Raw genomic sequence first — 15,434 nt, 5'->3', positions numbered from 1 at the left:
GTGCCCCAGGTTTGCGGCTTGGTTTAGCCTCATATGTATCCTAAATGCAGAGCCGTAACTAGGGTGGTGCGGGCGGTGCCGTCGCCCCGAGCGCAAGCCCGAGGGGGCGCAGCAGCCGCCCGCTACCTTCCCCTCTGTGGCTCAAAGTAAAAAAAAAATATCTAAAAAAAATAAAATAAAATAAAAAAATATTACCCCCCCCCGCGACTCATGCAGGGGGGGTGCCGCGAGTCGGGGGAGGGGGGGGTCGGTTACCGCGAGTCGGGGGAGGGGGGGTCGGGTGCCGCGAGTCGGGGGAGGGGCTAGTGTGGTGGCTGGTCAAAGAATGATCACACTGTCTGTCAGACAGTGTGTATAAAGTTATTTGTCAGGACCCGCCCCCTCCCCTTCCAGGATGCTGTGCTCCGCTCCACCCCCCCCTCTGAAAAGAAAGTGAGGAGCGGCCATTGCTGAGCAGAGAGAGTGAGTCCCCTGCATCTACTGCTGACTGCTATGCTGACCATCCAGGAGGGAAGAAAAATAGGTAAGTAAATGTTATATTGTAATTAAAATATATATTTAAAAAAAAAAAATAGGAAATAGGGTGCTCCATCCAGGAGCAAAAACTGAGGGAGTGTAGTGGGGAAGCAAAATCTATGGGGGCAGGGGACATGAAAATGTATAATGATTATTTTTTGGTATTGTATTTTTTGGTATTTTGCATTTATGTATTCTCCCCTGTCCCTCTCATCTACCCCCCTGTCCCACCTTCTCCACAGTCCCTCTCATCTACCCCCCTGTGCCACCTTCTCCCCAGTCCTTCTCATCTACCCCCCTGTCCCACCTTCTCAGTTCCTCTCATCTACCCCCCTGTCCCACCTTCTCCACAGTCCCTCTCATCTACCCCCCTGTGCCACCTTCTCCCCAGTTCCTCTCATCTACTCCCCCCCCTCATGTGCCACCTTGTCCCCAGGCTCTCTCATCTACTACCCCCTCTGTGCCACCTTGTCCCCAGGCTCTCTCATCTACTACCCCCTCTGTGCCACCTTGTCCCCAGGCCCTTTCATCTACTACCCCCTCTGTGCCACCTTGTCCCCAGGCTCTCTCATCTACTACCCCCTCTGTGCCACCTTGTCCCCAGGCTCTCTCATCTACTACCCCCTCTGTGCCACCTTCTCCCCTGTCCCTCTCATCTACCCCCTTGCACCATCTTCTCCCCTATTCCTCTTACTTGTCATCCTGCAGCCCACTTCCAGCACTGGGTTTATATGTATTTAAAAATCCAAATTTATATAGTGTATGTCGTGTAAAGTACAGGAAATAGAAAATTTGTCATTTTCATATTCATAATCTATGATTTCTATTTTGCTCCACATAGTGTCTATTGCAAAAAATACAGGTGTAGCCAAGGGCTCTTATATTTCTTCCCTATAGTGAGAGAAATTTGTATAGGTTACACCTGTATTTTTGAGGCTACCAACTACACAGCAATACAAAAGAATTCATTCAGTAAAGTGCTAGCCACACCCCCACATTAGGTTGGCCACACCCACTTGGCAAATGTCACTCCCACTTAGATGGGGGGCGCCGGTGCCCTGTCTCGCCCAGGGCACTAAAATGTCTAGTTACGGCACTGCCTAAATGAATCATAAAAATGAAAGGAAAGAGTATTTTGCACTGTGCATCAGTCTTCGTTTTACATGTTGTAGAGTACACTTAAAAAATAATCTCCTAAAAACAGCTTTTAAGTTTTTAAGGTGGGATGTTAAGGGTGCCTCTTGCTACATGTATTACGTTACTTGTTTATTTATTACTATAATATGTTGGTTGCACTGCACGGTGGCTTAGTGGTTAGCACTTCTGTCTCATAGCACCAGGGTCACAAATTCAATTCCTGACCATGGCCTTATCTGTGTGGAGTTTGTATGTTCTCCCTTTGTTTGCGTGGGTTTCCTCCAGGTGCTCCGCTTTCCTCCCACACTCCAAAAACATGCTATTAGGTTAATTGGCTGCTATTAAATTGACCTTAGTTTCTGTGGGAATTTAGTCTGTAAGCTTTAATGTGGCAGGGATTGATGTAAGCGAGTTCTCTGTACAGCGCTGCGGAATTAGTGGAACTATATAAATTGCTGATGATGATACTTTTCTTTTAAATATCTGAAAAATAATTGAATAACATTGCTAAAAGGTGCAACCTGTAATAAAACCATAGCAAACAAATTAAAAGAAATTACTTTCATTGTCCAACTTGCACTTGACAGGAGTTAATTGCAGATTAGTAGAATGACTTGTGTTTAATTCTGAGGAAGACGTTGGTTGGACAAATAGGTTAATGGCTTCTGAATCATTCTTAAAAACAACAACAAAAAACTTTTCTGCAAAATAAAACCTTTTAGTGGATACTTAAAAATGATAGTATCAAAAAATAAAGATTGGTAAACAAGAAATACTGACCTGTGCGTGTTTCCATAAAACTGCCAGGTTTGATAGTCTTCCATGAGATCAATGTGATCCAACGTGGAATTATATAAATCAGTGTAAGGAATTAGTGGCGGGTTACAAAGCATGTTTGCAGCATCTGCGGGAGTATATAGGGGGAGAAATTAGCAAACATTTCAGATACGATAATATAGTTCAGTTACATTTTACCCTCCATATAAGGAATAAGTAGACAACTGTCAGCCACACTGACCCTTTTTAATTCCTCTACAGTAGTTCTGATGACAAAGTGACTCTTAAAGATATAGACACAGAAAACTTGTCCCACTCATCTTTAAAACTTAAATGTGCTGCTTTATGTCGAAGAGCCATCCTCATTAGTCAACCTGCAATCAATTCCTATTTTCTAATTTAATAGTATGTAAACTTATGACAGCTATTTGTCACAGAGACTCTTACTGCAGTATGTTTAGATATTTGTGGTTCTATTTATCAATCTGTGGCAAGAAGTCTGATTTCCGGTTGCTGCCATATAATCACTTATCACCAGGACAGTACGGCTTAATTTACCGCTATGCTGGGGATATGTGCTCTTCAAATCTTGTCGGTGGCAGGGGTTTCATCCAGCAATTGCACTGCACTGCTCGTGGTATCCGTTTGATGGACAGGGCAAAGCCCTACCTCAAATACACAAAAACAACACTTGGCCCTAATTAGATGTTATTCACACCTCATGAAATCTCCAGCCACAGCTGTAAAAGGGATAGTGTGGAATCCCCTTGTGGAAATGAGCAAAAAAGAAAGAATGGGTGTGTACAGCGTTGAAAGGAGAGTACATCAGGGGGTAAATGTATGAACATGCGGGTTATTCAACACCCGCGTGTTCAGCGTGTTCGGCGATTAAATTTCAAGTGGCGCTGCATTGTAAAGGGAAACTTCCCTTTACAATGCAGCGCCGCTTGAAATTTAATCGCCGAACACGCGGGTGTTGAAGAACCTGCATGTTCATACATTTACCCCCCGGTGTATATCAATTGATGTATATCTATAGATGATTAAACAAAAGTAATATCCAAGGCAGTATTAAAATATAACAATTTATTCACTCATAAAAACATGTAAAAAACACATAACAAACATATAAAAAACCTATAAAAATATAGGGGTATACACAATATTGAGTATATATATATACATAGATATAACCCTATTCGAAATAGGTTAAATAATGGTCCGACTAGCACTGCAATTAGATGTCAATCATGAAACAATAACAGACCTTGATAGGTCCAAAAAAAGTATCAAAGTGAAATGCCAATATAATAGCCTTAATAAATTTGCATATATAGCATGGGATTATAGGAGTGTCTCACTGCCCAGAGATAATGTCTCCAGTGGATCAACTCTTGCTTGAAAAAGTCCACAAGCAGGGTGGATGAAACACGTTGCCGTGCTACATTATGTCTGACCTGGTCTGCAAACATATCGGACTAATTGTCTAAAACATTATTGATCCTGCCATAGTCTTATCTATTTGATACGATCTGCAAACTTGGCAGGAACTTTTTTTGTGGCGGACAGTTGAATCCAGACAACTTAATTGGTGCGGACCTACTTCAATATTGAGTCGATCCACTGAAAACAACGGAGACAGAGGAGACAAGCTGTGATCGGAACCAACATCACTGTGAGTGATTGGATATGTAAGTGCAAGTTCTTTCTAACATCCGTACTTTTCAGCATACCCTCAGACAAATGCTATTATCTCCAGTCTGTGAGACACTCTGGACTATAAGACTTTATTAATCCCATGGTATTTGCGAATTTATTAAGTCTATTATATTGGTGTTTCACCTTGATACTTGTTTGAACCTATCAAGGTATGTTATTGTTTCATGATTGACATCTAATTGCAGTGCTAGTCAGACCATTACTTAACCCAGTGGTTCCCAAACTGGGTGCCGTGGCTCCCTGGGGTGCCGCGGCGACCTCCCTGGGGTGCCGTGGCCAGGGCTGGTGGTAAGCAAGGCGGGTGACTACTTGGTAAATAATTTGGCTATGGGGTGCCTTGAAAAAATTATGGAGACCCTAAGGGTGCCTCGAACTAAGAAAGTTTGGGATCCACTGACAACCTATATCGAATAGGGTTATATCTATGCATATGTATGCACTCAGTATTGTGTATGCCCCTATATTTTTATAGGTTTTTTAATATGTTTGTTATGTGTTTTTTACATGTTTTATGAGTGAATAAATTGTTATATTTTAATATTGCTTTGGATATTATTTTTGGTTAATCATCTGTTGATATACATCAACTGATATACACCTGATGTACTCTCCTTTCAGCGCTGTACACACCCATATTTTCCTAAAGCCCTACCTCAGGCAAAAACATAAATAGAGTCTGTCTGTTATAGGTTCCTGAAGTTTATGTGGGGTGTCCAGTCCATTTAAAAACAAAACACCAGTCCATGTATTCTACGTGTAAAAGTCACGGTTAGGTCTAATAAACATATGTTCTGACACTTTAAAATGCATTGCAAGTTACTTTCTATTCTAAATAAGATGTACTTGACAAATGGAGATGTGATGCTGGAGTAGGAACTATGAGCCACATTTTGTGGTCGTGACCTTTAATTACATCCTTCTGGGACAGAATTATGCGAATCATTAAAAGAGTCACAAAACTCTTCTGAATGACCCATCTGCTTTACTCATAACAGTGTTCCCGTGCTCTATTCTGGACACCAGAGTGGTCATCCCTCACATTGGGGGAAAACTAAAAAAAATCGGTCAACCTTCCTGCTCTGAATGAGTTCATAAAGGCTGTCAGATTATATATGCCCTATATTTGTCCTCTGATAAATATGATGTCATATGGTGGTATGAATGGGGTGTTTATATAGAATGATATTATTTCAAATCCAGTTAATTACATAATACATGCCCTCCACCATTGACAACATGTGCCATTTGCATATATTTGTATAGTGAGAGTCTGTTCCACACTCCATCTGCTTGGCAGAAAGCAGGCAAGGCACCATATGTATTTTGTGCATATAATGACTGGAAGTGTAGCACCTAAGTGATTATGTTATGCATACATGTCTACTCTCCTGGAATTTCCGTGAAGCTCCCGGACTCCTGGGACAGTAGGCACCCTCCCAGATCCCTGCGGTGACAGGACTTATTGACACGATTCACATCATCAGGCCCCCACCCCCAACTATGCAATGCCATAAATTTCAGCATTAAATTGCAATGGGCGGGGTCAAGGTGATGCGATGGCATAACCATGTCCCCTCCTGCACTTGTCACCTGACCTTCCCTCCGGAATTTGCCCTCAGGGAGGTTATAAAAGTTGACAAGTGTGTGTTTATGCTCTTTCCATGATAATATAATTTGTGGAAACAATGAATTTGAGAACATTTAATATGGTCAGCTAGTATGTAATATGCAGTTATGAAATTAAAGTATGTATTTTGACCCGATTTATTGCTTGGCCAACTGACATGAATATAGAATATTGTGTGCACTTACTGAGTAATGCTAAAACTTTGGTTGCAGACGGAATCCACCATGTACATTTTGTTATTGGTGGAAACTCTTCAGGTTTTGCAGGAAAGAGTCGTAAGGAGATAAACTGTAGTAGTCGGTCAACCAGTTGTTTAAACCGTTTCTGTGACATCCTGATAAACAGAGAACTTAATGTAAACACTACAGAATATATTACTTGCTTACGTACCAAGCTATGCATACATACAGCAATATGCATTTAGTATATGTAACAGTATAACTGATGATACCCAATGATTGTGTCAGCACGTCATCTTTTTTATGAATCATTACTGTAAAAGGTATAAAAATAGCGCTAGAATGCTCAAAAGAGAAATGTGTGTAAATGATCAGTAAACTTACCAATATTACAAGAAAAATGGTAAATGCGTATTTAACACAGAAAACACACAAGCATAAGTCGATCTGTCATTCCCATTCCATGTCTCACAAACTTTACTAACACATAAAAGATCGTCTAGCTGACTATCTCCAAAGCTACACTGTCAGGAGACATCCTTCTTTGTAAACTACTAGAAATTGGAAACTAGTTAATCTGGCTCCATGCCACTGAATGCCACTGGCATTAAATAAAATCTGACAGTAAAATGGATCAATTTGCTGATTAAAAAAATTAAATAAAAATAAAATGTTTCTTTCATTTGATGACCCCCAATGCATTTTTACATTATTACAATCTTAAAATTGTAGTACACAAATAATGTATGCTAAGTAAAATAGTAAGCCAGCTTTGTTGACTAACAACAGTTTAAGAAAACATCCTTAACTCATCTGTCCAGAGTGATTTAACAGGCTTTCAGATGTAATTGACAAGTTGAAATAATAGAAAATATCAATTTCATGCCTTTAGGTGATTTGCATTTTTCAGTTCTTCTTTTCGGTTAACCACAAGTAAAAATATAATAATTTTCTGAAAGTTTACAACATTTCCCTAAAATGCTTTACATATTAAAGTGATCCTTACTTTTTGAACCAGTGAATTAATAAATTGTGGTCTGCGTCTGACAGGGTGGCAATTTGTCTAAGTAGATGAGCATAAATGACGTAGGTAGATGTACTGCTGAATTGTGGATTCTGAAAGATGATGAACACATACAGAAGCTGGTTACCAATCACAAGATCTTGGCTTCAAGTAGATAGTAGAATAAAAAATATCTGGAAATGAAGTTCTAAGAAGGTTTTACCTGTGTTAATATAAAGTAGGCTCTAAGGTCGTCTTTTGTTCTTGGCCTGAGAAAATAATTTGAAATCTAAAATTTGTTGAATATATTGCAACTGTTTATTGTAACAAATGTTCCTAAAAGTTCTATACCAGATTTTGTGCACAGAGGGCCTGATGCTGATTTGGTCAAATTTTGGGTGTAATTTATACTCAAAATATTCAAAATAGCGTATTTACATCAGGGGGTAAATGTATTAATGTCCGGATTCTTCAACTCCGGCGTGTTCAGCGTCTTCGGCGATTAAATTTAAAGTGGCGCTGCATTGTAAAGGGAAGTTTCCCTTTACAATGCAGCGCCGCTTTAAATTTAATCGCCAAAGACGCTGAACACGCCGGAGTTGAAGAATCCGGACATTAATACATTTACCCCCAGAGGTATCTCAAGATGCCTCCGACTCTGCTACTGGCTTACAACATTTGCACATACAACTACATACGCATCCACAAAACCAGGTCTCCAACAAAAGTTTGTTAACAACTGTATTACATAGAAACATAGAACTTAATGGCAGATAAGAACTGCTTGTCCCGTCTAGTCTGCCCAATTTTTAATCTTTGGTAACCTCAAACTTTATTTGATCCTTTATTCTCTGTAAGGATATCCTTATATCTATTCCAAGCATGCTTAAATTGCTCTACAGTGATAACGAAAAATACATTCGCTTGATATGATGCAGCAGATATAATACTTCTTCTCACATGCGAATGAAAGTAAAAAAATAATTATTTTTACAATATGACCAACAAATTATTATAATATATGTATGATAAATGCAGAAAGCACCTATCAGCTTGAGAGGTGAATTCGCAATCAGCCAATCACAAGCGGCTAACTCGTGCTGGCAACAGTCATCATCATCAGCACGTATATGCACTTCCCCTCCAGCATATAGTCTCTGATAGGAATATATGCATCTCCGTGCTGGTCTGCCTAAGTGCATTTGCATTAACCTATGTTAGATTGGCCCTCCCCTCCCCCATTACGTCTCTCCAGACATAAGGAGGTGCGAGTGTAAGATATACATAAGTTTGCATGCACACATTTACATGTGCTCTCCTTGTGGGCATGCGTAATAAAACATTTGATCATTTATGCAACGCGAACGGGCGATCGTTCAACTTCAACTCAGCATGAGGCCCAGTCTGTGAAGTACGTAGTACACAAGGGTTGGAATCACAAGCATGACTGTCAAAATACTTGTTGCCAACAAAACTTTCCAATTGTTGAGTAATTTTGTATTCACAGAAACTATAATAACATTTGATCATCAAAATGGCTTAAAATTTCTTAAAATAAAGTGTTCAAAATACTAGCTCAGCTATATTTTTCTAAATAAAGTATATTTTTTCAATGTTTCATCAAAAAAGTATCCCCACAAAATTTCGGGCTGAACTTTGAGAATCTAATTCACTAGGAACCAGTGATATCACAAAGTGCTTCATGTTTCATGACATCGCTGGTTCCTAGTACAGTTCTAGGCTGTCTGGTCATACAATTTGTTATAGTTGTGTCAAATGATTTGATTATTGCCATCCAAAGACATAGTGTAGCAGTTTTATGCACCATCAGCAAAAACTCCATGAAGTTTAAAAAGATTGAATTTTACTACATTTTATATATAATCCAAATGAACTGAACTTACCCTTTCCATTCCCTTAAAAGGCTGTTAATAATTCCTTTCAGTACTGTTTTCTGGATATCTTGAGTCTGAAAAGAAAGTAAAGATAAACACACATACACAATTTTCATGCAACTGAATAAGAATCTCATAGGATTTTGAAGGATGGGATTTTTTTGTGATTTATTTCTTTTTATTACATTGTGCACTCTGCATGGGATGTGTTTTATCTCATTAAAAGTATAGGTGTAAGACACAATTTTTGTTAATGCTGAGCCAGTGTAGTATTCATCATTTTGCTTCAGTGGGAACGTCCCCGCTTAAAGAAATGTGGTGAAATCCCCCCTCTGCCTGTGCGAACATTTGCTCCTCTGCATATGAGGCCCGTTTGCTCTGCAAACCTATGAACTATCTTGCAGAAATCTACATTTGCGCAATCCGTGGTGCACAGCAAGTCCGAAGCTGTATTTGCACTTCTGAGCAGCCATTTTGCCCTTCATCAATGACCTCCAGTAATTTTATACTGGTTAGATGCTAAGCATATTTAAATAACCATAACATGACTACAACAAATACTGAAGTGGGTGCAATAAACGTTATACAAAGATCCACATTTCTGCTTGTCTGTTACAAAAATGTTTATTACGGAAAAAATAGCCAAACCAGCACTATGTGAAAACATTGAAGTATACTGTCAAATGCAAACTTTAGTTAAGATGTTTCATTTGTGATACTTACAGTAGTTATTAAGGCATCATAGACAATGTTCAAAAACTTTGTATTGATTCTGGAATCTTCAACAGTGTTAACAGAGGCATTTACATCTCTCTGTAAAGAGAAAAGAATATTACTGGAAGGCAAGGACATAGTTACACATTCCTTTCATAAATTGTAGCTGTCAAGTTGCAGAAGGAGGCAAACAAAACCCAGTAAGAGAGTTGTCAATCTAGCCTCGCAGTGGGAAATATATTTCTCTCCTGATCCTCAAAAAAATGAACATTCAGATAATATACCTGGAGCAACCACCCCCATAATGCTCTTTACGTATTATAGTTACAGATACAATTTTTGGAAAGGCAGCCAATTCTTTTTTAAATTCAGTTTATAAGGTATGTCATCACCAACTTATTAGATAAGGAATTCAACAGCTTAACCGCCCTTACAGTTAAGAACCCCTTCCCATGTTCATGGTGAAACTAAGTTTTATTGATTCACAATTAATGACCATTTACCTCTGGTCCTTGGTACAAAAGGTTCATTGGACAAATATTTCCATTGACTTTGAATATATTTATACATATTAATAAGGTATTTTATTTCAAAATAAAACTACCTATTTTCTAACGGCTTTTTATGACTTAACCTTTCCATTCACTTTATTAAGGAAGTTGCCTGCCTCTGACACATCTCTAGTTCTCCTATATCCTTCTTACAACGTGATGCTCAAAACTGCCTAATATTCAAGATGTGGTAGAATTAGAGACTTGTACAATGGTAATACCATGGGGCTCATTTAGAATAGGCCACAAATGTGCAGCTCGAATGTACTAATAAAAGTATGGCCGAAAAATTGCAGCTTAACATCATACGTGCCAACTCTCCCGGAAAGTCCGGGAGACTCCCGAAATTCGAAATTCCGGGGGAGCTGGCATTTCTCCCGGATCCAAGATTTCCCCGAGAATCGCGTCATTTTGGAGGGCGGGAGGGGTTCAAGGCGAGGCCAATCGCGTCATTTTGGCCCCGCACCCCGCGATGTACAGCACGGGTTCGCGGGGGCGGGGCCAAAATGACGCAATTGGCCTTGCCCCGCCCCCTCCCGCCCTCCAGTCACGCCCCCAACTCCCGGAAGCAAGTTTCCGGGAGTTGGAAAGTATGCTTAACATGTGTATCTAAAGATTTATGCAGCTCAAAATAAAATGTAGGAATACTGATGCTTAAAGTGCATCTTGAAGCAGCCACAAACTAGATACATCTGCCATAATTATTAACTTAATGATGTTGACTAGTGTGTAAAAAAAACACCAAAGAAACAAAAGGAAGAATACATTTTTTTTTAAAGGAAAGTATCTGTCACACTCACAGCAGGGCTTGCTGGTACTTCTAGTTCCACACAGTAAACAATGTTTTACTAACTTTAACCAATTAACCCAACTGCCACTGGCCAGGGCTATTTAGTACAAGGCAGAATTTGCCTAGGTAGCCCACATATCTGTGCAGCATGATTCCTCTTTACTAAACAGGCTGAGACTGGTTCTCGCTGTCATAGTGGGATCAGCCCAATCTTGTATACCCTTGTGCTGATTGTGGCTTTTGCAGGGGACATCATGCTGTTTGTCCCTCTGCATTAACAGTAATCAGCCAAAGTTATGAGTGCTGGTGCTAGTTTCACCGTTTTTTTGAGGCGGAGGGGCTACTTTGTTTTTCATTTATTTATTAATATTTGTATAACTAGTAAATATATGTGCTTTATGGTCAGCATCAGCTTGAATTGAATATTTACACCAGGGCTCGAGTAGCAGAAAGGGATACGCCCCCTAACAGGTGAGTAGTGTGCACATCCTTACTGTAATTCACTTTCACATTTCTGATTTTCCTCTCTAGGTGTAGGGGGTTGCAAATGGGACTTATGCTGAACTAGTTTTCCTATGTCCTTTTCCATCTCAGTTTTTCCCAATTGTATTCCATTTATTCATGTGCAAATAGCATTGTTATTACCATAGTCTAAGGGCGTAACCTTACAATTATCTATGTTAAGTTTCATCTGCCATGTCACATCCAGTTTTTTTCCCCTAAGTGGTCTATTTATGAAGCTGTGATGTTTTCTCCGGAGAATGACTATTGCCAGGGCCGTAACAAGGACAGTGCATAAATGGCACACATACAGTATCTTGACACCACAATGCTATCAGTGGAGAGGAGCCGAGAGTTCTGGGACAAAGACAAAGAAGAAGCAGGGAAGTGTGCAAGGAGATAACGTGGACAAAGGTAACAGTTAACAGTTCTAGCTCCTCTCTCTTCCTAATTTGTCCCTCACTAACTTCAAGATGTTCCTTCTAAAACATTGAAATAAAGCCGCTAAGACACTTGTTCCGGTACATTGGAAATCCCACTCATCACCTTTCATTAACGAATGGTTTAGCCTTATAGATTTTTATCGGTCCATATATTAAATCACCATGGCAGTGAAACATCACAAGTTTTCTGCCATCTGGTTTCAATGGCTAGAGTTTAAAGAAACACCCACTTACAAATCCTACTTTACATCTCATTCTCAGACCCCTTAAGAGACAGCTGGTGTATTGATTCTGTGGCTTCTGAGGAGAAGGCATAAATAACTTTTCCAGACTGAGTAGCGAGAGTCCATGTAAGCTCTGGGTTCCTACCATAACTTTCCTCTCCTATACCCGTCTCCTTTTCTGTGCTCTCTCCTCGCATTCCCAACCCTTCCCTCTTCTGTTTCACCCAGTTTTCTTTTTTCTTGTTTCTTTTTAAATGTTACCTTAATGATGTATATGTTACAGGACGAATGAGAAATAAGAAATTGTAAGTGATACATTTAATTTTATTTTTGTATCAAATATTTTGCCTGATATTCTTTTCGTGCATTGTAACCTTTGTTTATATAAAAATTGAAAAACAAAAACTATGGGGAAAAAAAGCTACTGATTTAATGTCCGGGTGGTTGGGGGTGAGGGAGGCCTAGTTTGTTCACTCAATGCTCAACTTTCGACGATGTGTATAGTGGCAATTCTTTTACCAAACAGGGACCCAATATTCCAAGATCTTGCCAAGCAGCTCATGAACTAAGATGAACATGAGCAATAGCTACAGAAGTGATTGATCATGTCCTCCTTTCACCGACAACATTAGGCTGCAGGCAAAAGCTTTTAGCTATTGTTTAGAAGGGGGATTTTGCCAGGGCTCACCAATAAAGTGCTATATATATTTTGTATTGCTGTGATTTGCAGCAATACAAAAAATAGTTACAGACGCCCACTAGCCACCAATGCTTAATAGACCCCTAAATCTTTTCTGTAGCAAGTTACTATCCTATCCTGCTTTGTGTTAATAAACCACATATCTTAGGATCATCAGCATATTTGGATGGACATCTTACATTCTATTCCATCTACAAGGTCATTAATGAAAAAGGACAGACCCAATATAGATCCTTTTGGACCACCACTAATAACTGTAGCCCAGTCTGCATATGTTCCATTTATATCCTTCAACCAGTTCTCTATCCATGTAGATATTTTTAACCTTAGACCTAGTACACTAATCTTATGTGCCAGACTATTATGTGGAATAGTATTGAGCGCTTTCGTAAAATCCACATATAAAACATACATTGCACTACCATGATTAAGTATGAAACTTTCTCCTCCTAACAACTAATTCTATTTGTTGCACAGGATTGGTCCTTCATGAAACCATGCTGACACTTATCAAATTATTTTCTTCACTATATTTCAGAATTGCTCAGAATCCCTTTAAATAACTTACCCACAAGAGAAGTCAGACTCAAAGACTTGTAATTTCCTTTTTTCTCTTTTTAAAGATTGGCACCAAATATGTTTTCCGCCAATTGTTTGGCTCAGACCCAGTCCATAAATATAAGAAATAATGGTCTATCTATACCTAAGCTCAGTTCCTGCTTTAATATTGTCTTGAGTAATGGTATTGCATAGGCAATTGCTACGCTACCTATATAAGCTTTTTCTTTATCCCTTCAATTATTTTCCTACTTTAACTTCTAATATACATTTTCATTTTCTTGCTATTTATGTACTTGAATAACAATCTTTGTTTCAGCTCAGTCTTTGAAAACCTGATTTTCTTTTTACCTATTTTTCTACATTCCTTTCATTTCCATAAATTTCAGTCCATTTTAGTTTTAACTAAATGCTTTATTTTTCTTTCGTTGTACCTTCAATACTTTTTTACTTAAATACATTGGTTGCTTTTTTAGCCTAGAAATTGAGTTGTCTATGTTATGTATGTAACTTAACGAGGAAAAGAGAAGTGTGGTGCACCCTGTGAAGACACATACTCTGTATTCTTTTTTCCTCTTAAAGTATCTATAATGTGTAATGGATGCATCTCCCATTTGAAACATGGTGATTTCAAACCATGCTTGGCCTTTAGTAAGTCTCATATTCTCCAAACTGCACATAAAAACGCCAAAAAATGTGCTTTCCCAAATTTACCTCTTTGTCTTCACCATCCTTCCCTCCACCCCACACTTTATAGTTATTGCTAACTGGGATGTGTGTTGTAGGTTTAACAGAGGCTGTAGGATGCAATTCTGATAACATGAACAAGATACAGTATATTCTGAGTAGCCTCCCAGAGGTTGCTATATCTTCAGATTCTTCAGGCGCTTTAGATGAACAAGTTAGTGAAGAGAAGATGGTGTTGAATGTACATTTTTTAATTCTATAATAACTTTTAATTAAGTGCTAATAGCTTCCAGATTCCATAATGGCTTCAACAACATCTGTGCTCCAGTCTCATCTTATGGAGATTTTCACTTCTGTATTGAAAATAGTCCTTTGTCTGCAAATAATGTGGAAACTGAGGTTGACATTACACTCCTCTTCACCTTTTACTTGGATCTCACTTGGTTGTTATTTACGTTACAATTCTATTCTCCTCGAAAATTATGTATATTTAACACTTGTCTCTACCATACCATGCACCTATCCTGGGTTCCCAGAACAAAGATGTCTGTTGTTAAGAACAAACTTGCTTCTCTCAAGCACTTTATTTTTGTTTTTTTTATGTTTGATTCCAGTTTGCAAAAATTAGGTGGTTTAGAGTTGGGAGCATATCCATTTTGTAAGAACATGCTGCATTTGCACTGCATGCAAAAATAAGTTTGCCTATCCACCCCTTGCAGTGTAACATGGCTTGCTCAGCTGCATATTTTACACCCAAGCAAAATTTGCACCTAACTCTGAATAAACACCATATTGAATTTCGCACTCCCTAAGGGACATTTTCTTCCTCTATCCAAAGACCACAAAGTAGATTTTTTGCAAACTTCCTGTGACCGTAAATTAGGAGGGAAACCAATTTGGAGTTTAATAGATATGCCCTTTCCAACATAATGCCCTATTAATACTCCCAAATGTATGAAAACATTTTATGTTTTCCATGTGCAAGGAATTTCAAGGAGGCTCCCGAATTTCAGGGATTAATTCGGGGATCATTAAGCCCTGCCCCCCGCTATTCAATGAATTTCAGTATGTTATAGTGGAGCAGAGCAATGGTGACACAAAACACAAAGAAGATGTCACCACGCCCCCTACTACCCCTGTCCCCTGTCACACGGCCTGTCCTCCCGGTGGACATAGTGAGAAAGTCGGCAAGTATGGTCTACAAACATATTAGCATTTTCTTTAAAATAGTTCACTCTGGTTACCTGTCAGAAGATACATGGACTTGATCTATTTTCCTTAGTGTTTTTATTCAAACTGCTAACAATGATTTACAATAAGCTAAGTGTCATACGTTTACCAAGTCAACCACAGTCACTTAAAATATGATATAGTTAACAGAGAGACTTTGAACTCAGTATCCATGTTCACAGT

General features: G+C 39.0%; 1 protein-coding gene across 1 annotated transcript in view; it reads right to left on the bottom strand.

The window, feature by feature from the left end:
- Positions 1-15,434, bottom strand: part of HECTD2 (HECT domain E3 ubiquitin protein ligase 2) — a 121,625-nt gene that overhangs the window by 37,774 nt on the left and 68,417 nt on the right. Inside the window, exons 5-10 of the mRNA XM_075216428.1 lie at positions 9,577-9,666; positions 8,863-8,927; positions 7,182-7,227; positions 6,962-7,071; positions 5,962-6,110; positions 2,434-2,557 (exon numbers count right to left, since the gene is read on the bottom strand). Coding sequence (XP_075072529.1) covers positions 2,434-2,557; positions 5,962-6,110; positions 6,962-7,071; positions 7,182-7,227; positions 8,863-8,927; positions 9,577-9,666 — 584 coding nt within the window. The remainder of the gene's footprint in view (positions 1-2,433; positions 2,558-5,961; positions 6,111-6,961; positions 7,072-7,181; positions 7,228-8,862; positions 8,928-9,576; positions 9,667-15,434) is intronic.

Source organism: Mixophyes fleayi, chromosome 6 (genome assembly GCF_038048845.1).
Source record: "Mixophyes fleayi isolate aMixFle1 chromosome 6, aMixFle1.hap1, whole genome shotgun sequence".
Taxonomy (NCBI): Eukaryota; Metazoa; Chordata; class Amphibia; order Anura; family Limnodynastidae; genus Mixophyes; species Mixophyes fleayi.
Note: the sequence above shows the minus strand (reverse complement) of the source record. Positions and strands in the feature narration are given on the sequence as shown.